Below are 23080 nucleotides of genomic sequence, written 5' to 3' on the forward strand. Positions count from 1 at the left end.
TTCATATGATTTGTAACTTAACGAATCGTATATATCTCAGTTACTGTCAAGTTGGTTGGATTGCAGTAGCAGAATAGAGATCAGCATTAGACCAGGATCCTGCATTGGAGGGTTTCGATCGACCGGTTATGGTTTGATGAGGTTAGTCATGAAATAAAATATATTGTGATTTTAAATACTTGTTGTGTTGTATTACAGTTAGACATGGTGGGTGCTAGACAACTGTGCACTCCACCAACCCTCTGAACCTCCCTGAAAATAACAAAACAGTATTGCTTTAGCCATGTCGTACACCTACTTAATATATCTTACAAAAGTACTGAAAAGCGCGGTACTAAATTTAAGCTTATCAGTAATTCGAGGTTCTGCCAAAGGGCCACACGGAGGCTCCATTGACACCCATTCTCAACTTGACGGCACTGCACATGGTACTTTAACCAATTCGATTCGATCACCCGGTACTCCACACTCCTGTGAATACTGTAGTTCTTCACACCCTGAAGCACTGCCTCTCAGCTTCTAAACTTGTGGCCAACCCGAAACTCTACACCGTCGTCTAAGTTGTAATCCTCTTCACCCGTGTCAGGAAACAGAATCCTCTCATGAATGGCGTCCAGATCCAGACTGCGATAGTGAGCTAGTACTGTCGATAGCGGCGAAATTGGGTGAGGTGGAGGCAGGACATGGCGCAACACAGTCAGGACAGGTGTCTCCAGAACACACTCATCCTCATCCCCACCATCGGACGAGTCGCTGTCCGCACTATACGCCACGTAATCCTCGTTTGATTCCTCCTCGTCCTCTTCTACCTCATCCACTGGAATGACGACTTGAATGGGCGGTGGTGCGAGAGGTCGGTTGTCCTGTACATAAGTCGAGTGTACGGAACTCCCACCACCACTGTGTCCCACCTCTACGGAAAGCTCCATTACCTGCTCCACCATGGTCCTCCCATAAATGTTGAACATCAGTCGCACATGCTCGTCCCCTTGAAGTCGGAATAGTCGAAACCGGAAGACTCTGTTACCCAAGGGTGCCAGCAACCTATACGTCACCCTTCCGATTTCCCTCGCTTGTGTTCCACCGAGTTTACTCAATATCAAACTCTTCAAATCCGACATTGTTTCCACACGTTGAGTGCGAAATAATATCGGATCCTCACACTCAAATGTCACTCTATTGTCGCCATTTCTCATACAACAATTTGGTAAACAAGCACAACTATGTATGGACTATTACTGGCCATTAATGCCTTCTATTCGTGAGAAATATGAGACACAAAAATGATAGAAAAAGTTTGTGAGAAATACCAAGGATTTGACATTCTTTTATAGCTGCTACGATTGTCTTCTATATATATCGTTTATAGTGTAAACGAGATAGCCACGTTGCAGCTAACGTGTCGTATCTCGTTTACACTTAGATACATGAATTGTCATCTCGTTTACACAGTAAACAAGATATGACTTGAAAATACAAAACGGTAAATATTTTTTAAATTATTTATTTCGATAATTATTATATTTATTTTATTTATTTAAATAAAAAAATCCTATTTAAACATTATATATATTAAATAAATAATTTAAATAAAATATATAAAATTATAATATTTATAAAATGTAATAAAATATGAATAAATAAAAATATTTATACTTTATTTTATAATAAAAATATTAATATAATTTTGTACTATTTTTTATTTATTTAAATAATATACAAATAATTTTTTTTATTTTTTTTTCTACGTCCAAACAGGTTTACGTTTCTGAACTAAAAAAATATTATTGAATGAATAACATGACACTCAAAGTTCAACCAATAATATCAAAGCTATGCAACCGAAATTACTGAATCAACTAAATATTTTGATAAAAATCAGGTGCATGTAAAATATGTGAATTATTATAATTTCTCGTTTATGGGTGACCAAGACCACTGATCATCCCCGCATCCAAAATCAGCCAGTGTCAACCACAGGAACCCATCAACGTAACTAAACATAAGAGCAGAGCAATAATTCACCATATTAGAAGATATAGTTTCTGCACCATTTTGTTAATGTTCTTTCAGACTTTCAGTTTTCTTGTATTCCAAGGTAGACCACTTGGCCCACGATATGATATTATGATATCAGAAGGATCCTTACCTTTTATACTTAATTAAAAAATATATTTTAGGACACTTGTTAATCTCCTAAATTATATTAAAACCTCCATTTTTTTCGTTATTTTATTTTACAATTTGGATAAACAAGTTAATTAATTCCTTTTAAAAAAATTAGCTTAAATAATAAATTACTATATTAAAAGTAGCTTATAAATAAGTTATTTTATATTTGAGTTTTTAGTTCTAAAAATGTTTATTTTATAAAAATGTGATAAAAAGTAGTAGTATTATGAAAAAATCATTTTTTTTAATTTCTCTATAAACTTCTAAATAGTTTCTTAAAAAGTTATAATTTAATTTTAAAAATTACACCAAACATTAATACTACTAATTTTTATAAGTCAAAAATTCAAAAAAATTTATTTTTGAAACTTTCCAACCAGCCCTTATTATACCTTTCATGTTCTTGCTTTCCTTAAATACTTTCAATACCTATTCCAAAATATTGTTTTTATTTTAAGTAGTTAAAAAGATGTAGCATCACTTTGTGTAATTTCATAATACAAAATAGATGAAAATCAAGTACAGTTAACTTCATATGAAGTTGATAGTTGAAAATCGTTAAATAATTTAACAAATTTAACTAAATTATCATCTAACGACATGTGAACTGTTAACTTTACATGAAAAAACTACACCTGAAACTCACCTACAAAATACACAAGAGAAGAATGTGGCTGATTTTTTTTATATGGAAAAAATATTGGTGTTTTTTTGGGAAATGAGATTATTTGATATAATTACAGATGTGTGGATTTTGTAGGTGAAAAGTCAACACGTGGGGGGTGTGGTGCAACACGTGGGGAGCGTGTTGGACACGTAGCAGCGTATTGGCCAACACGTGGGGCGTGTTGAATGAGTTCCATAATACTGTAATACACTTCAAATATTAATATTCAACCAAAACACCATCTCTATTTTCATATTAAAAATAATTTCCGGAAGAATGTTGTTGGGTTGTAAAATTGGAAAAAATAAAATAAAATTGGAAAGTGAACTACTTGAAAAGAGGCAGAGACTAAGAATATAGTGGGAAAAGAGAAGAGGTTAAAATACAAAGAATAAAATTGAAATTTTAACCGTATAAGGCCCTAGTTTCAAAACATACTTCCTGGTTATAAAGCCAATTATGGTAGGGATATGCATGGGAAATGAGTAATGGTGTTGGGCCTGTAAGTGACACAAGTCACAAGGGCCAATTTTGTTTGATAGTTTGATAGATAGTGTGTTATAGGGTGATGCACGCAATCACACAAAGTGTTTAGAGAAAGAGTAGGGTGGGGTTTGAGTCACCAATACGAGGGGCTTGTTAGGTCATCATTACTTGCTAGTCCCAACCACCTGCATCTGCATGCTGTTGCACTTTCTTTTCTCTTCTTTTATAACCAGTCACTACTATGTCTTTGCTTCTCCATCAAGTCTCATTTTTCTTCTGCCATATCAAATTAACTTTAACTGCCACTCAAATGCTACCACCCTTTTCATCAATATTTTATACAATTATTTAAATTTAGATAACATGTATTTTTAGATTACTATTAGTGTAATATTTTAAATTATTTTTAATAAAAAAATTTATTTTTAATAAAAAATTAATTTATAATTTTAATATATATTTTTAAAATATAAAATAACTATTTTTTTAAATAATTATTTATATAAATAATATAAAAATAATTTTTTTATTAATATAATATTATATAATTAAATATACATATTGTTCCAGGGGTTACTTGAAAGCGGATGTGGACTGGGCTTGCTTATGGGGCCCAATCGTTCAAGAAAGTTGTCTCCAACTTGTTCAGAGAGCCGCCGTTCGAATTGTGTGAAGTAAAGGATTAAATAGGTTTAAGTGTATTGGAACTTAAAGTATTTATAGGAGACGAGCCAATAACTACCACTTAATTACTTACTTTGATAAGTGTTACTTGCCTTTGTGTGTTGATTCCGACCTCTCTGAGGAGGTCGGACAAGTGGCGGGAACCAATTTTTTTAAATTAGGCCTTTTAACTGGATTGGACCTGATTAGCGTTTTGGGTCAGGATATAAACACATATAAAATTATCTGGATCAAAATTAAATTCGTATTTAAAGTAGCATTACACATATTTATTAGTAGATAAATAAATGCAATTGTTGCAGTGGAGCGGAATAGCTGCATAGGGCACTACCTCGTGTCTTCTGGTCTGCTCTGTTAAGAAGGCTAATGGCTTATGCTATGCTACATTGCATGTACCTGTTTATAGAATAAAGTTGTGATGAAAATATAAACGTTAATATGCTGTGATTAATTAAGATACTAATATGTTATAGAAAAAAATAGTAGATAAAATAAATTATTTTGGTAAGTAAATTTAATTAACTTTTTTATGTATCTCTTTCTTATTTTTTAATTAAATTTTTATTATATTAATAAATTATTAGATCAATTTAATTAAATTTAATTATTAAAATAATTTGTTCAACGGTTTAGAAAGTGAGACTTTTACAATTAAGCAGTATATTTACGTTTAAAATACTTTACTAGCATCGGATTTTTATTCTTCTCGTGTGTGTGATAACTACTTATATAAAATTATCTCTATCTGTATATATAAATATGGTAATTAAATAATTTAATATATTTAATCAAATTACATTCTAAAGATTCTTTACTAGCATTTTTATATAAGGATAAGTAATATAACCTCGTCTTGTTTAATAATAAAAGATAAAAAAGTGTCTTAGGTCAGCATGTGGGAAGGGTGGTAGTAATAGGGTGGGGTGGCACCAAGTTGAGTAGGGGTGAGTTTTTTTCAATAAAGGCTACACTTGATTTTAAAAATAAAATAAAATATAAAAAATTAAATTTATTTAGTAATAAATTAAAATAAATTATAAAGTTTACTTTATTTTTATTTTTTATTTACAAATTTTAAAAAATATATAATAATAAAATATATAATTATAAAAAATCAATAAAAATAATAAAAAAATAAATTATATTTTTATCAATATTTTTGTATTTTTTTATTAGAATAAACACAAAATATACTAATAGTATCTTTAGACATAATATTTTTATTCATATCTTATATATTAAATATAATTTTATATTTCTGTATTTTTACTTTAATATTTTGTGTCTAAAAATAAATGTAGCCTTTGATCCATCTTCTCTTATAATAATCTACCTAACATTTGTTCCATTTCTATTTGTAAGTAGTATAAAATTGACCTTAACCTATTTTTGTGAACATTCGTCTTGTTTTTATAATTATTAAAATTTAATAAATAAAATAAAATTTTAAAATTAATATAATTATTATCATATATAATATAAATTAAAATAAAAATTTAAAAATAATATAATATTATTAATTATTTTACATATATTATATATACGAAAACAAGTAAAACGAATATTAAATCTAATTTCATCCCACTAACAATCTACCCCAATGTAAATAAAAATGAAACAAGTATCTGCAAATTCAGATAATATTGCCATTCTTAGTAATAAAATAGGGGAGGGATTTTGGGTGGCCTTGGAAGGGAGGATTGTTATATGAAAAAGTGATAAATGAGAACAGATGGAGGGGTCCCCTGTCCCTTGTCCCCAGTAATGCCAGGTTTGAATGTGATGTGTCCATTTGTTTTCTTTTAGCATCTTTTTATGGGGAAAGAGAGGTGCGTTTCTGGACACCACATTTTCCTTATTTTCACTCTTCCTAAATCCCACCTACCTGCCTCTCATCACACAATTTTAATCACCTTTGATCTTCACTTTAACCTTTGCAAGTAGATTATAGATACTTGCTTTAACTTATTCTAGGAAAGTTAATCCAAGAACGGATCTCACTTATTTCAACTCATGCCATTTTTAATAATCAATCTATCCATTCATATTTTCAAATTTTACATCGGACTACAACATTATTATGCGCTACTAAGTACTAACATATGTAATGTGACCAATGAAAAATGATAACATGGAATTTTTGAGCGATTACAATTTAAAGGTCGTGATTTTCAATTGGCAAATGATAAATTCGGTTAAGTTGAGTTTGTTTTCGAAAATAGAAAACGACAAACTATGATAGAATAAGATACTAATAAACAGAGACAAAAAATTTTATATTCTTATATTCTATTTGGTGATAAATTATAACAAATTATGAAAATTTAATTTATTTTTATTTTTTTATTAAAAAATTTTAAAATGAAAAATATAACAATAAAAAATATAATTATGAAAAATTAATAAAAATAATGAAAAAAATTAAAAAATAAATTATGTCTTTTGTTAGTGTCTTCGTGTCCTTTCTATCAGGATAGATACAAAATACATTAATTTAGTGTCTCTGGACACATTATCTCTGTCCATGTCTCCTCTGCCAAACATGATTTTGTGTTTTTGTGTCCCTGTCTCAGTATCCTATCTCTATAAACAAATGTAGCCTTAGGTAACATTTGGAAGAGAGACAGAGATTAAGAGACTGAAATTAAAAGACAAAGATTGAGAGATCGAAACTGAAATAACTTTTAGTATTGTGTTTGGTATAAAGTGGAAGATAGAGATCGAAATAAGAATGAAACTCTAATTTGATTTGCACAAAGGGTAAAGTTGGAATTAATTAATTGAAACGGTGATATTTTAGGTATAAAATTTTATTAAAATTTCAGTTTCCGTCTCCAAAAATTTCAGTCTCCCTGTATCCCCACTTTTTAAAAATACTGAAATATTGAAATTTTAGAGACAAAAATTAAAATTTTAATATCAATCAAACAAATATGATACTGAATTTTAATATTTTAGTCTCCATCTCAATATCTTAAAACAAACGCTATCTTAATTATTGAATGTTGCGTAAACTACAATACATACAAAATGAGTGAGTAATGATTTCACTTATTAATGATTATGAAGTTAACTTTTTTTTTTGTTTGCCTACGCCCTACGGTATCTCCCAAACCCAATGAGTTAATGACTAATCTCGATTATATCTTTCATTTACCTTCATAATAGTTTGATGAATAAATTACTATTTGTATCCATGAAAGATATAAATGCTGACAAATATATTCATATAAGAATAAAACGACAATTGTACCCACAGAAGATAGCTTCTGTGTGCCAATAATACCTTAACAGACCAATTGTATTACCAACATTCAGGTACTCTTGGCACATAGAAGCCATCTTTCGTAGTTATAATTGTCATTTTATTCTTATATTGGTACATTTATATCTTTTATGGGTACAAATGGTAATTTATTCATAGTTTGATATGAAATGTTGGGTATTTCTTTTCTTTTTGAGGCCTAAGAGCCCACCAAAAACTACTTGACAAGAAGTGATTGGACTGGGCTAATCAGTGGGCTTGGGCTCTTGTGTCTAGAGATTAAAGACTATGCTATTTTCCAAAATTTGATCCAAGAGCAATTTTGAATGTACTCAGACCAAAAACAAATGCTATCTTCTATTTATTTATTTTATATGCGAATCTACAAAAGGCAATTCCTTTATGAAAGAGTGGGGCTACTTTGTTATTCTACCTCCTACCCACACCCACGAAACTCTTAACAATTGGAATCAAAGCATTTAAAAAAACCACTTTCTGCTGTTTCTTTTTGAATATCTAAAGTTGAAAATTATCAATGCCTATGCCAATAAATTCTCTCTCTCTCTCTCTCTCTCTCTCTCTCTCTCTCTCTACTATTCTGATTTATTTTCTTTGGATTGCTTGCTTCTGTTTTCTTTATCCCAATGCTGTTTCTTTTTGGAAGAAAGGAAAGAATATGAAGGTTCTGAAATATTGTGGCTTAAAAAAAGGAATGAATTCATATTATAATTGCAAAATGAAAATAATTGATATACCGTTGGCATTCTATGAATTAAGAAATTATTATATACGAGTGTTATTGAACAACAATCTTAATACTATATACTTGTGATTACGTGGGATTTATTTATTTATTTATATATTCAACATATCTATATGTTTGTATATGACTTGATCTTCTTTAATTAATTTATATATTTCTTGCTGATTAACATATATGTAAATCTTTGTTGATTGGTATGAATTTTTTCCCAAAAAAAGTATATAAGCGTGGTCACAAAATTGAAGTCCAAATCAAAGTTATATATCTCTATATATATTTTTTCTTCCTTGCTAAGACAAAGTTCATTCATGCATTGGCCAAAGAAGTCACAATAACGCTTAGTTGCGGTTCATGTTCCTTAGTGGGGGTATATATCCTGTGCTAAATCATAACTAGCTACTTCTTTTTTTTGAAGAGTAGCTAAATTGGACCCCTACTCTCCTTTTCATCACTCCATACCCAAAAGAAAATCATATAAAAATTAAAGCCTAACTTAATCAAGATGGATTGAAGCAATGTTATAATGTTAGTTGTAATGTAATAGTAATAATAACCCTTTAATTTATTACCATAAAAGATTAATAGCAAGAAACTATAATCCACTTGGTTGAGTATATTCATCTGTTTAAATAAATATTGAATATTAATTTATATTAGAAAAAATTTAGAGGATCAGCAATTTTATTAAATTCTGACCAGCATATAACCAACAAAAAATAATGAATTATTGGATAAAATTTCACATTAATCTCATACCATTAAAATCATTATTGATGATTATTTAATGATTACAAATTTCAAAAATTACTGATGCGTTAGCACTCTTCGTTATATTTTGTGTAGATACATTTTTAAATAAAATTTATATGTATAATGGATTAATGGTTCACCTGCCGAATTTAAAAAATATTATAAAAAAAATCAGATACTATGCATGGCACTTTGAATACCAACCTCATCATATCACTTGATGCTTATCATCAAATTCTTTTTGCCTTCACCTTTTAATTTATCAAGGCTGATCAACAATATGCATATTATTGTAGTGAATTTGACATTGACAAAAAGATAAACAGCCTGCGGTAAGTAAGTGCAAAAAGATAAGTTTCATTTGAATCTCTAAAAGCTACTTTCGTTAAAAAAAATATTAACTAATAATTTCATGCCAAGTGGAAGTCCATGATCGATCATGAGTTCATTATTATTAGTAATAAGTAACCTTATTAGCTTAACAAATTAATACCCATGCATGTTAATTAGTTCTTGTTGAACAAGGAAAAACCAAATTCGTTTTGTATGATAACAGAGTCTACACGTGTAATATATTGACATGCAGAAACCTATTTTAGAGACACAAGCTAGCTAGGTAAATTATAACCACATCCATAAGTTAGCTCACTCATCTATCATTGTCAATATCTGTGTTTATTTTCTTATCTTATTATTAACACTCATTGCCAATTTTTAAGATAAGCTTGTGTTTAGGAATAATAATATGAGTGCTATGCAAATCGATAAAGTCTAATATATATAATAAAATTACTTATTTTAAAAATTTAAAATAATAAAAAAATACATGAATGATTATATTTTTAGTATATTTTTTACATATATTTTTTTTAATTTGTCTAAACTTTACATGAGTGTATTTTTTCTTTTTTTTTATTTGTTTAATTTTATATTGTTTTTCCTTTTTTTTGAGTTAAACAAAAATCAAATTTTAGATTTTTTATCACAAAAAATTTAATATTATATTATAAAATTATTTTTTCTAAAAAATTAAATTAATAAAATAATTATATGTCTAACAATATAATACATTTTCCTATCATAATATCTCTTACAATATTTCCTTAATTTATATTCTGTAAGCGATTGGGCATGCAGTTTGGTGTTATCTAGGAAAATATAATATTAAAAGATATCTTTGGACTTTGAAAAAAATGAATTATTTTTGTCACAACCTCTAAATTCACGTAAGAATTGAAGGCGACTAAGAATCATACTTTAGTAATGTATGTAATAATTTAGTAATTCTTATATTGATGTGGTCATATGTTAATTGCAGTGATGAGATTTTACAGAATCAACCATCACCGGTGCATTAAAATTCCATCTTATTGCCTAACCCTGATTGTCCCTTTTGTTGTAGAATCTTAAGATTAAAGGAAATGAAAGATATGATGATGTTCACTGTTTGACAAACATGACAACAAATTGTTATTTTATTTTATTTGATGAAAGGAAACCTATTGTAACATGATGGTATGATCATAATTAAATTATTTTATGCATAATAATCGATGAGGGTAAAAAGTATAATTATTTTACACCTAGCTACATGCACCACCCTATTAAATTAGTGTATATGATTAATGATTAATTTTATCCTCTGCCATCAATCATGGTTACTTGCTTTATGGTGGAATCAAAATATATCCTTTTGGGTATTGGATGTCTATTTTAAGAATCGTTTATTGGTTAAAGTGCTTTTGCTCTTGCAATTAAGTGCTTCTTGCTGCATGGCCCTGTCTAGCTTCTATATTCTATTTGGCAGATACAGTAACAATCATATATATAGTTTGTTTGAATCATTACTAACTAAATAGTAAATACTGTCACTTATAAAAGATTTAGACATTTTTTTCTTCTATTCTTTGCTTTTCATTCATCAGTTGTGACTTTAATTATTGCTTTGTAGATTTTGTATGTTAGTTGTTAAAGATATATAATTAATTATTTATCTTCTTCTATCAACTTGAATATTTAGAAGAAATAAATTTACGATATATTATAATAGTTTTTATGACCAAAAAAAATTATAGTTCAATCTTTATTAAATTTTAAAAGAAATTTTTAGTACAAGATAAATAAAAAAGAAAAGAAAGTATGTATAAATTTTTATGTAAACACAAAAAAAAAGGAAAAGTATAGGTAACTAACAAGTTTTTTGAATAATGTGTGAACAATGTAAATTAAGGTTAAAAGAGTAAATTTAATTAATAGTATTAAATTAGGGTGTAATGTATTTTCATTTGATTGGTGTTTGTTTATGTTGTTCAAGATAATCATTGTTTACCGCTAAGCTTAAACTGATTTTCGGGTTCACCAAGGATCGAACTCGACCTTTTAGATCTATAATTCTAATACCATGTCCTGATACCACTCATCCAAAAACTTTAGCTGATAGAAAAAGGTAACATTAATAATTATATCTCTAATACTCCCTAAACCTTTCTCGTACTTTTCCATAAATGCATCAAAAATATAATTATTTATATACCTCCTTTAATCGGTTTAAATTTAATTACAGAACAGAATATTATTCATGACTTTCTTGATTAACTTAATAATATATATTCTCAAAGATATTAATACATATATTCACATGAAAATCACGACATGAAGAAGATTAAAGTATCCAAACAAAGATAGAAGTAGTACTAGTGTAGTAGTAACTAAGAAAATGATGAGATTATATTAGAGTGGTTACTACTAATAATAAGGAAGCATGGATAATTAAGAAGAGATTACATGATGGAACAGGAATTAGGATTATCATCACTGAAGAGAGTAGCAAGCTTCTCATGGGGAGCATTGGGGTTAGGGAGGGCAAGATCAGTGTTCTTGACATAACCAGAAGGAGCCTTCTTGTCATAAGCTTGAGCAACAAAAGGGTATGCAACCAAGTTATATTGAATGTAAGGCCAGAACTCTGCTCTCTTCCCTGTGCTCTGCACTTTCTTCAGAACTCTGTTTCTATCCACATACCCTGTCACTGTTACCTTGCTCTGTTTCCTATTCACCTCCACTTGCTTCACTCCTTTCATGTTTGCAACTGAGTTTCTTACTCTCCTCTCACACCCATCACAGTCCATCTTCACCTTTATTTCCACCGTCTGCATTGGCTTCCGTTTCTTTCTTGGGGTTCTCGACACTGAGAAGTATTCTGAAAGGAAATCAAGAGCACCCATTTTTATTTCTTCAACAACACAAGAGTTTGAGTTATTGTGTGTGTTATTGTTTTCCACAAGCTATGGGAAATGCTCTTATTCCTTTATATATATAGCGCAAAGTTGTGTGCGCAAATTCTGCTCAATTTTAGGTTAATAATATTATAAAATCGATTAGGTAGACTTCACGTGAAGTTGATAACTGAGAGCTGTTAGATGATTTGACTGATTTGACTAAATTTTTATTTAAAGGCTCTCAGTTATTAATTTTATGTGAAGTCGACTGCACCTAAATTTTCACCAATCGACTATACTATGTGTACACTAAAATTAGCTATTAAAATCAGTTATTACTATAAAATATATATTAAAATATAAATACAAACTAAAATAAATTAAATCACATATCTATTTATACATAAATATATTTAGTAATTGATTTTAATGATTGATTTTAACATACAAATAATAATTTTGTTATAAAATATAGTGGCTTAGATATTCACATTATTTGTGTCGCTAATCATGTTTCTCTCCTACGCAAGAGTAGTATATATCAATCATAAAGGACAACTTGGTATTATTCACCTCCAAGCTAGCTATCTTATATTATTATTTTCAACTATGCTATGTTAGTATAAAATATACGTAGAATATAAATATATATTAAAAATAAATTAAATGACATATATTAATATATAAATATATTTAATAACTAATTTTAGTGTACAAATAATATTTTTGTATTACTTTATATATTTGACAACAATAGACAAAAATGATTGAATTCAACACGTTAATTAATTAATTCCTGTGATATATTCTCATGTCGTATATAGCTTAGCTGTTTTCTTTTGCTCAAAGTAACGTGGTAATAACATACAGTTGTTAATAGAGTTGGTTTTGAATTTTTTTTTCTCTAAGTTGATTTTTCTCTTGGTAGTGATTATTAACAATTATTTAAATAACGTGTTCTAAAAAGCTTAAGTTAACAACTTAATATTAAAAGTATAAAATTGAATCAACAAGTAAATTAAAAAATTTAAGAAAAAAAATTAAATTATTCAAATTAATAAATAAAAAATTAATGATTCTAATTATTATTAATTAAAATGATACTGAATTTTTTAAACTAATAGAAAATATATATTTTTTAATTTTAATTTCCAATAAGTTTAATTTAAGAAATTTAAAAATAAAATAAGAATTATTAAACTAAAAATAGAACAATTAGTAATAAAAATTAATAAATTAAAATACAAATCTTCAAAAATTAGAGGGAAAATTATTAAAAAATTTATAAAATTATAAATAAAAATTTAACTCATAAAAAATTATTAAATTCGCAAAATAAAAATAAAACAAAAGTAGAAAAATAATATTATAAAATTTATAAAAATTGATAAAAAAATAAAACAATACTCTATTAATTTTTTTAACAAGTTTTAAAATTGGTATCGGAGCTAAGGTAATGATTTCAAGGATATAACAACACTTTATAATAAGAATAACACTTTTAATTATGTCACATATCAAAATTTTAATATATGATAATTTATTTAATAGACGAGATTAAGTATTTTTATTTAAAAATATTTAAAAAAAATTTAGAGAGTCAATAATTAATCAATAAAAGAAAAACGAGTAATTTTACATTATTAAAAATTGGGAGCCACTTAGATACGCTTAAAACGTCTTTTTTTAAAGATATTTTTAAGTAATTAAAATTTAATACATATAATTAATTAAACTATATTATTTTTATCAAAAGTATATCAGATAAATTGATTTGGCCAAAAAATTAATAAACTATATCTTAAATCGGTCTAAATTAACATTTTTTTTATAAAAAATAGTTATAATCTTTCTTTTATAAAAAATAAATAAAATATTCTTATATATATATATATATTAAAAATCCTAAATTCTAACCCTTTTCTTTTCTTTGTGTCGTTATAGAGTTAGAATTTAAGATTTTTAAAATTAAAAAAAATATATAATAAAAATATTTTTGTCATTTTTTATAATAAAGTTATTGTAGTCATTTTTTATAAAAAAATATTAATTTAAATCTGTTCAAAGTTTGGTTTACCGATTTTTTTACCAAATCAATTTATCTGAATTAATTTTGACAAAAATAATATAATTTAATTAATTATATGTATTAAATTTTAGTTATTAACAAACATCTTTAAAAAAAGATATTTTAAGTATTTTTATTAAAATATCTCCCTTAAAAAATAAAATTAATAATAATAACTAATTGATGACTATAAATTATAAAACCTACTCAACTCTTCTATTTTAAACATTTTTACTTGAATTTCCACAGTTTAATTAACCACACCAGCTGTAAATACCCCCTGCAAACACGCATGCATACAAAAAAAAAATAGGAAAAGGGAAAATAATATTAGTAGCTTTAATCAATCATTATCGAGTGGTATTATCTTTACCTAATCACGGCAAGGGGACGAAAACGATGAATAATGTTTCTAATCAGTAAATCCCACGTAAACTAATATTTTGAAGTGGCCACCAATTGAAGGTCTTGATGCTAAACGTGTGAAGAAACGGAGTTAATATTGTTTTAAGAGAAAAACTATGACTAAAACAAGAGAAATCATCGTTCAATAATAATAATAATATACACATTAAAAATCAGTATTTACATATTTTAATATATATTCTACGTTTTAATTGAATTGAGATTAAATAAACCTAATTCAACTTAGATCTAATAAAAAAAATAGTTTCTATTTATAAATTATTTTAGAGATTTTATTTTTAAAAGAGTAGAAATTGTAACAAGAGTAGTTAAGAGCAAAATAATCCTTTAATAATTTTTTTAAACAACATAAATAACCATCAATTAAATCAAAACATATTATACCTCTTAATTATCTATCTAAATTTTAATATTAGAATAATCATTCGTACACCTAATAAAATAAACATTTAATATATCTATTATTTACATTATTCAATATTTTAATTATCTAACTATACTTTTCTTAATTATTTTCATCATCTACGGTGAGAAACTATAGAAAATCACGTCTATCCACGCGATTAATTCAAAATATTTGTGGTGATTATTATGTTTTGATATACGTAGATTGATATGTATGTTGATGTTGCTTTCAAAAATTAATAGTTGAATCACAGCTGGTTAATGATGTGGAGGCTCAGCAGATCAAGTATGTTGCATTTGCATGCATGAGACGCCAGGGCACAATGAAAGGTTGCCACCACTTCAATTTTGATGGCTATTATTCCACCTTTTAATTTGAGTTGTAACTATGTTACTAGCTACCTACATTTCATACTAACACAAAGTCAATGCCAGCATTTATTATATATTTATATACCATAGTAGTATTAATACTCCATACAACTTGAATCTGAGTAGGTAAAAATGTTTGACTTTTATGTTTCATCATCTTGTAGTTGCGGCTTTGGCTATAATAATTAATTTTTTAATTAGAAGATTAAAAAAATTACTATACCAGTATATACAAAGCAATAGACTCGGTATACCAGGTGCATTACGTAATCATTATCACCATTGATTGATGAATGATGATCATCAAGTATATATATTGATCTCAATCATTAAATCAAACAAAATGTTACTACTCATTCGGATTTTGGACTTTAATAGATTGAGAACACGTCAAAGCCATTGAATTGAAATGCATATATACATCTAATATGATATATGATTGTTGATTTTTGTTGTAACTTGTCCCATGTATGTATATATTATATGATATTATTTTGCTTATTATTGAAGAAAAAATTATTGATTAGAGATGGGTCCGTCTCTCTCCGTGCATTATATGCAGACACAAAAACACAGAATGGCAATCATTCAACTACATATGATTGTTGTTGTCACTGTCTCTTGTTGTGGCCTCAATTATTTATCAAAGTGTCACAATCCAATTACATATACATATTTCTGCACAGTATAGTATATAAGATGGAGCAACCTTCTGGGTGGTTCTATCAATCTATGTTCTGTTCTTCCCTCCGCAAATCACAAATGTTATTAGGAGCATGATTAAATGTGTGAATAAGTGTGGCTAGCGCGGTGCCATTAAATGAATGAATGATAGTACTATGCGTGAATATGATCCAAGAAGAATTCAAAATATATAGCACTACTTGCGATAAATATTTGTATGTACGGTTCCGCTACGTTACCAACAACATATCTACCAATTTCTGCCAACTCTTATTTATAATTGTGTTTCATGAAAGTGTGTTCGTAGATGTGTCTAATAAAAATATTTTTTTATAACTGTGTTTAATAGAAGTGTCTTTATAGATATATTTTCTGGATGTGTCTCTTTATATATGTATTTAAAATATATTAATTACTAGACACATCTACGAACACACTTCTATAAAACACAAATATAAATAAGAATTGGCAGAAGTTGGCGAATAATATGTTGGTACCCTATACTTTTCCTTTGTATGTATTATGTTCGTGTTTTAGAAACATTTACAACTACTTATTTATAATTTTATGGCTTAAAATTGAGTCATATTTTTCTATAATAATTGCATAATCGTATAGTTAACCAATTTCTCATATGTTCATTGAAGATATTGTCTGAATGCACAATACTTTTTTAATGAATTTGTAAATCAGTTTTATACGAGCATTTAATAACACAACGTCACATCATAGAAAATAATAATTATTTTTATTGCTGCGTAAATAGTTATTTAAAAATATGCATTAAAATTAAACTCATATTTAATTTGCTAACCTGACAAAAATTGAAAGGAGACACCTACTCAATTATGAATACCAGGTTGCATTTAAATTCTTACTGTGGGACAAAAATCATATAGAGAGAGTATAAATTTATTCTTTTTTTATTTTATTTTGGTATGCAGAGTATAACTTTCTTTTGTCTTAATAAAAAAAAAAGTAGTACTAAGATATTTTTTTCACACAAATGACAAAATATAGTTTTTGGTCTGTATTGCTTTACAAAAAAGGGCCGAACACCCCAAAGCCCAAAGAAAGTAAATTAATTTTCAGTCCAAAAAAATCCACATTTCACAATATTCAATGGGCTGACTGATCCAAGATATATCATTTGGACAAAGCAATCCAATCAACGAAAGCAAGTTTGTGAACCGGGTCGGGTAGAGGGTATGATTTATTTTGCGGATCTGGGCCAGCCTATGGTCCCATCTTTGACCCAAAAAACAAATTGTTTGAGAAGTGCTACCCACGAGCGACGCATCCTTCTTGGGTTCTTCCTTCTGTCTCCGCCCCCGCCAGCTAGTGGTGTCTGAATTACAGCACCGCCGCGCTCTCCCCCTCGCAGCCATCTTCTGTGGATGCACATCTCGCAGAGGTATGTCAACTCCCTCCTGCTATTGTTCCTTCATCTTGCTACTACTGTTTTCTTTTTTTTTTTTCAAATTATTTTTTATCCTTTTTCCTTTGGTAGCATTCGTGCAACTCCGTGATTTTGTGTTTGGTTTTGAACTACTAAGCTCGTCAATTATGAGTGATTCACTTGGATTGGATGTATGGTTGAGAATTTTCATATTTCAATTTGTAACGTTGATGATTCCGAGTTCAGTAAGTTTTGGGAGCTATCGCGTATCTCTTTTTATGTAGTTTTTCTGTTCTACACTATTTTTCATGCTTAATTGTTTTGGTTTGGTGTTATGCAATTGATTGTTTTTGTAATTTTTACCATTGTTCTTATACAGGGATTGCTACAGTCAAACAATTTAGAAAATGCTTTCTGGGGTGAAATTCATTCCTCGTGACCAGGTCAGTAGGGTATGCTTATCTATCATTGCGCCTTTGTTGTTATTTTCACTATTTCTTCCATTTTCTCGGATTCCATCTGGTGTGTGGCATGTCTGATTGTGTTTGTATTTCTTTTGGCTTAATTATGTGTCTGACAGATGCAAGATGAGGACTTGGTTTCTAAATCAGATATTAGGAGGAGAAAAAATAAGGGAAAAGGGAAGAGTTCTAGGAACAGCTCTTCTGATGATGAAGAACTTGAAAAGATAAAGAAAGGTTCTAGGAAGAAGTGGTATTCATCAGATGAAAGTTATTCATCAGAGTATGAAAGCAACCAAGATGAAAAGAAGAACACGAAGAAAGCAAAAAAGAAAAGGGATGGTGGTTCATCAGATGATTCTTGTAAAAGGTCAAAACGAAGATCAAGATCAAGGAGTGGGAAAAAAAGATATTCATCTGAGGAATGCTCATCATCCTCTTCAGATGTTAGTAAGGATTTCAAAGATCGAAAGGGGAGGCATCAAAAGACAAACAGAAAACACGGGAGTAAAAAGAGCAAGGTAAAAGGTGAAGCTGCAAATATTGCAGCAGATTCTATAAGTGAGAATGAAATTTCAAGAAAAGAAATGGGATTGGATTGGATGCTTAGGCCTGAGAGTAAGGGACCAACAGTTTCAGATACAGTGGAGAAATTGCCAGAGGAAGATCCTGTTGAGGAGGTATGAATCAGTGTCCATAATTTTTTGCCCTTTAGCTTCTCGTTCTCCTGTTCAGTTTTTTATTTATCTTCTGATTGTTTGTTGTTTGTTAACATCTTGTTGCTTACTTGAATTTTGTCTTATTGAGCAAAGTTTGGTGGTCTCATTTTTTACTATACCATAACAAGAATAAAAATAAAAGGACGAATGAAAAGGGAAGGCAAAAGGTAAACTAAATAGCATTAAATATGAACAACAAATGCGAGCAAAGAAAAACACGTTATTATATTTCATCACCCCAGTATAACTTTTCCTGAAAATAAATATATGAGAAGAGCAAGTTGAAATGAAGAAAGCAAAGAAAGTGTATTGAAAAAATGTTGAAAAAGCTTTCAGATAACAGGGTTCAGTAAGAATGTACCTGCTGACCTTTTGGCTTTTCTAAATGAGAACAACGAGTATGTTGACATTTGCTAATATTATTCACAAAAGTAAATTTCCTGATTCTTACCTATGATTTGATTTTGCTGTGTGTCTACAACCTATTTGGCTCATCTACTGTTGTATACTTTTGTTTGAAGGAATAATGATTGACCAATATTTCACTTTGCTTTTGACACTTGAATAGGTGAAGAATATTTCCATTTTGTTTGCAGCTTGTCTGCTCCTTTTATTCTCATGGCTATTGTAGGATTAAAAAGACTGAATATTTTTTTTTCTTCAGCCAATTAAGGTGAATCCTAAGGAGTTGAATCCATATCTGAAGGATAATGGAAGTGGCTACCCAGAAGAAAGTGATGGGACTAAAGTTGGTGCAGACCGACTTTTATCTGCTTCCCTTGTTGGGGATGGGGGAGCAAGTTGGAGACTTAAAGCTTTAAAGCGTGCACAAGAGCAAGCAGCTCGAGAAGGGCGTAGCTTTCAGGAGGTTTTTTTTACATACTTTCCAGATATTTTTCATTTGTTTTGTACTCACACACGCTAGAAAAATAAATCCTAGTCCATCTTTTAAAATTTTGGCTTTTTGCTATATGGATACACACAGGTTGTAGCTGAGAGGTGGGGTTCTCTTGGTGACTTGACTGCATCTGTTGCATCAAACGCAGCTGCCCCAGCTCGTGCTCATCTACGTGCCATAAGAAGTAGGCAAAAAGGTGAAACAGAAGAGAAATCAGATACCGATAAGCAAAGCCGAAGGGATTATAAAAGGGTAACAAATAAGAGAACTATTGTATTCTTCTTTATTCAATGACTATTTCTTCAGAAACTTATTATAATATCAAACTCACTTTTGTTGAGACCACGAAGTATATTCCGTTTCATTTCACTGAATTTTTATAATATAACAATAGCAGGACTACTTGAAGGATGTTTCTGTCCGGCATGGTGAAATGAAAGCACCTAAAGTTCGAGATTCTTTATCTTGGGGAAAGCGAAAAAGTCAACATTCTGCTGAGGGAGCTGCACTCATTTCTGCAGCGGCATCTAGCCTAAATAAATTTTCTAATGATGGAAGCTTTATGCGTGAATTTGTTAGCAACAAGAGTAGCAATTCTGATGGTTCTGCTGTAGAAGGTGTTGAGCCAGTAAATGATTCATCTGAAGCAAATGGACCTGGCAATAGCAGTGAAGTGGTGAAGACTGGGATGACTGCAAACCAGCTGGCAGCGAAGGCTATGCAACTTCGTTTGAAAGGAAAGCACGAAGAAGCCGAGAAACTAATGGTGAGACCATAAAGTCATTTAATCGTCAAGGGAGCACGCCTTTCTAGTTTCAGAATTACTTTGACTGTATTGTTTTTTAATTAGTACTCTTTTGGTGGACAGCAAGAAGCAAAGATTATGAACACACAACAGGGAAATCAAGCTCATACAATTAGATCAAGATCTGAAGGGGATTCTAGCAGGTATTTTTACTATCTTGAAATCATACATACTCCCCCCCCCCCCCTCTCTTCCCTTTTCCTGTTTCTCCATATGCATGCAACTTATTCACTTCTGATATTATCAGAACAGAGTCTAAGGGGAAATTTCTATTATAGCAAAGGGGGGGGGGGGATTTGTCATTTCTTTATTTTTCTGTGCAACTTTCTACGAATGTTATTATTTTTATCGGCTGCTAGTGTGTTCTTGTGTGTGTGTGTATATATATATATATATATATATATATATATTTGTTTTTTTTAATTATTTTCTTATGATTTCTTTACTGTGTGTTTATTTTATTCAAGATATGCTACACAGAAAGTATATGCTCAACAGAAAAAAGGAGAGGATGATGCTGACATGCATCTTGCTCGCAAGATCATGCAGAACAAGCAGTTTAAGGTTTCTAGTCGGGCCGATGATGAATATGATTATGATGATGGTCCAAGCAAAAAGAGTAGAAAGACACGTGCAGGTGATGATGATCACAAGATTATTCAGAAAAACAATCGTGAAAATCGATTCTTGACTCAGCAAGAGCGCTGCCTCTTTTGTTTGGAAAATCCAAATCGGCCAATGCATTTGGTGGTATCAATTGCAAATTTCACATATCTTATGTTGCCACAGTGGCAGCCTGTAGCACCTGGCCATTGCTGCATTTTACCCATTCAGGTGAGCTTATTCTACTAGTGTTCGTGTTCCTTTCAAAGGCTAGGCCAATTGAAAGCAGTATTACCTTGGATTTCACTTGACACAATCACTTTACAGAAAATAATAATAAATAAATAAATAATGGAGACGATATTTTACTAAGATTCAGCTCTTGGAAGATTTTCCTTTAGGATGAGAACCATTCCTAAGTAAAAGGTGTGAATGAAATGTTGAAATGATCATAGTAATGAGGAGTGTATTTGATGCATTCTTCTGGAAATTGGGATGATGACTTGTTCAGATGGATGAAGACCTTCTAAAGTGAGGAAGTTGGTAAAGTGGTAAAGTAGGAGTTAATCACTCTTAAAATAAGATAGTGGGGCACACACTTCATGGAAATTACAAAATCAATGGTGATTAATTCTTCACTTTACCAACTTTCTCGCTTTAGAGGATCCAAATTCGGTACGATTAATTCTTATATTAATCCTAACATTTAAGTATCATATATTTGATGTGAATTTAAAGAAGGTCCATATATTTTTGAGCTAGTTGATTTGTGGCATAAGGAGCTTTTTTCTTTTATTTTATTACTAAACATTTCCAACTTTGTCATATCCTTTTATATTGCAGCATGAATCAGCTACAAGGACGGTGGATGATAATGTGTGGACTGAAATTCGAAACTTCAAGAAATGCCTAATAATGATGTTTGCAAAGCAAGAGAAGGAGGTGGTGTTTCTTGAAACCGTAATGGGATTGGCACAACAAAGACGACATTGTATGGTCGAGTGCATTCCGTTACCCCAAGATATTGCCAAAGAGGCTCCTTTGTACTTTAAAAAGGTGAGATGTCTAACATCATCTTAATTTGTAATCAATGCTTTTCATTTATGTGAAATGATCTGGGTTTCTTCATTAATTTTTTTGAACAAAATTTCCTTGTTTTTCTTAGAGATTATAATTATAATTATAATTCTTGCACAGCATCTATTGAAATCGATTTGATTTATTTTCTTGTGTGGTTGCATGCGCTATGTCAAATTGAATATTGTATTATTGTTGAATCTGTCCTGATTGTGTTCACCATAGGCAATTGATGAAGCTGAAGATGAATGGAGCCAGCACAATGCTAAGAAACTCATCGACACAAGCCAGAAGGGACTGCGGAATTCGATTCCAAAGCACTTCCCATACTTCCATGTTGAGTTTGGACTAAACAAGGGTTTTGTCCATGTTATTGATGACGAGAAGCAGTTCAAGAGCAACCTTGGCTTGAATGTAATAAGAGGGATGCTGAAGTCTGCCGAGGAAGACATGTATCGGCGTCGACAGTATGACGCGGTGGATGTACAGAAGCAAGCAGTTGCTAGCTTCTCTAAAGAGTGGGAGCCTTTTGACTGGACGAAACAGCTTCAAGAAACATCTTAACAATGATGTGGGTATCAAATTGCAGTTTCTGGATGGAACCATTCCAAATCAAGTTTATGATGAAGATCCAACAGGATGAAAAGAATTCTTGGTGCACTCGTATGAGTTTGCCCTGATAACTTACCAGCAATTCCTGCACGATCACATTAATCAACCCATCTCTCTGTACAGTGCGTGTAACTATGCATGTGAAATAAAGTGCTTAAGTTGATACATAGAGAGATGAATGAAATCATATTATATATATAAAAGTCAAAACTCTTTTTTTCAATTATCTTTCTAATTTCTATAGGTGCGGCTTGAATGTTTAACCAAAGTGGAATACTCTTTTATCCTGGTCTTGTGATTTGTGAATAGGCTTGACTGACTAATGGGAAATGACTACTTGGGAGCTGTGTTTTCCCGTTTTCGTGGATAACCATGCAAACCAAACCGTCTCTAAGTGGTTAACAATTTAATGAATGTTAACCCAAGTTTTTAAATCAAACTACCAAAAAATTGAAGAGTAATTTCACCTTTTTTTCCAAAAACAAATGGAAGACTTTAATTAGGAGGGGTTGTTTTTTTTTTTGAATAAAAAAATGATTGTAGAAA

The 23080-nt window shown here is 29.9% G+C and overlaps 2 protein-coding genes across 4 annotated transcripts; one reads left to right on the forward strand and one right to left on the reverse strand.

Moving 5' to 3' along the window:
* Positions 1 to 11492: 11492 nt before the first annotated feature.
* On the reverse strand, positions 11493 to 12061 carry LOC130950769 (heavy metal-associated isoprenylated plant protein 22-like). The gene has a single exon (XM_057879350.1). The coding sequence runs from the start codon at positions 12009 to 12011 to the stop codon at positions 11568 to 11570; it is 444 nt and encodes a 147-aa protein (XP_057735333.1). The 5' UTR covers positions 12012 to 12061; the 3' UTR covers positions 11493 to 11567.
* Positions 12062 to 17202: 5141 nt separating this feature from the next.
* On the forward strand, positions 17203 to 22757 carry LOC130950582 (uncharacterized). 3 transcript variants are annotated; one of them, XM_057879117.1, is made up of 10 exons: positions 17203 to 17374; positions 17739 to 17802; positions 17940 to 18500; positions 19204 to 19407; positions 19525 to 19689; positions 19832 to 20203; positions 20306 to 20385; positions 20710 to 21076; positions 21689 to 21901; positions 22148 to 22757. In XM_057879117.1, exons 2-10 carry the CDS (start codon positions 17767 to 17769, stop codon positions 22484 to 22486), a joined length of 2337 nt encoding a protein of 778 aa, XP_057735100.1. In that variant the 5' UTR covers positions 17203 to 17374; positions 17739 to 17766; the 3' UTR covers positions 22487 to 22757. The 3 variants fall into 3 exon arrangements, with proteins under 3 accessions (XP_057735100.1, XP_057735098.1, XP_057735099.1); XM_057879115.1 differs by having other exon boundaries at positions 17218 to 17374; positions 17739 to 17811; XM_057879116.1 differs by having other exon boundaries at positions 17219 to 17374; positions 17739 to 17811; positions 19835 to 20203.
* The last annotated feature ends 323 nt before the right edge of the window (positions 22758 to 23080 follow it).

This window comes from Arachis stenosperma, chromosome 9 (genome assembly GCF_014773155.1).
Source record: "Arachis stenosperma cultivar V10309 chromosome 9, arast.V10309.gnm1.PFL2, whole genome shotgun sequence".
Taxonomy (NCBI): domain Eukaryota; kingdom Viridiplantae; phylum Streptophyta; class Magnoliopsida; order Fabales; family Fabaceae; genus Arachis; species Arachis stenosperma.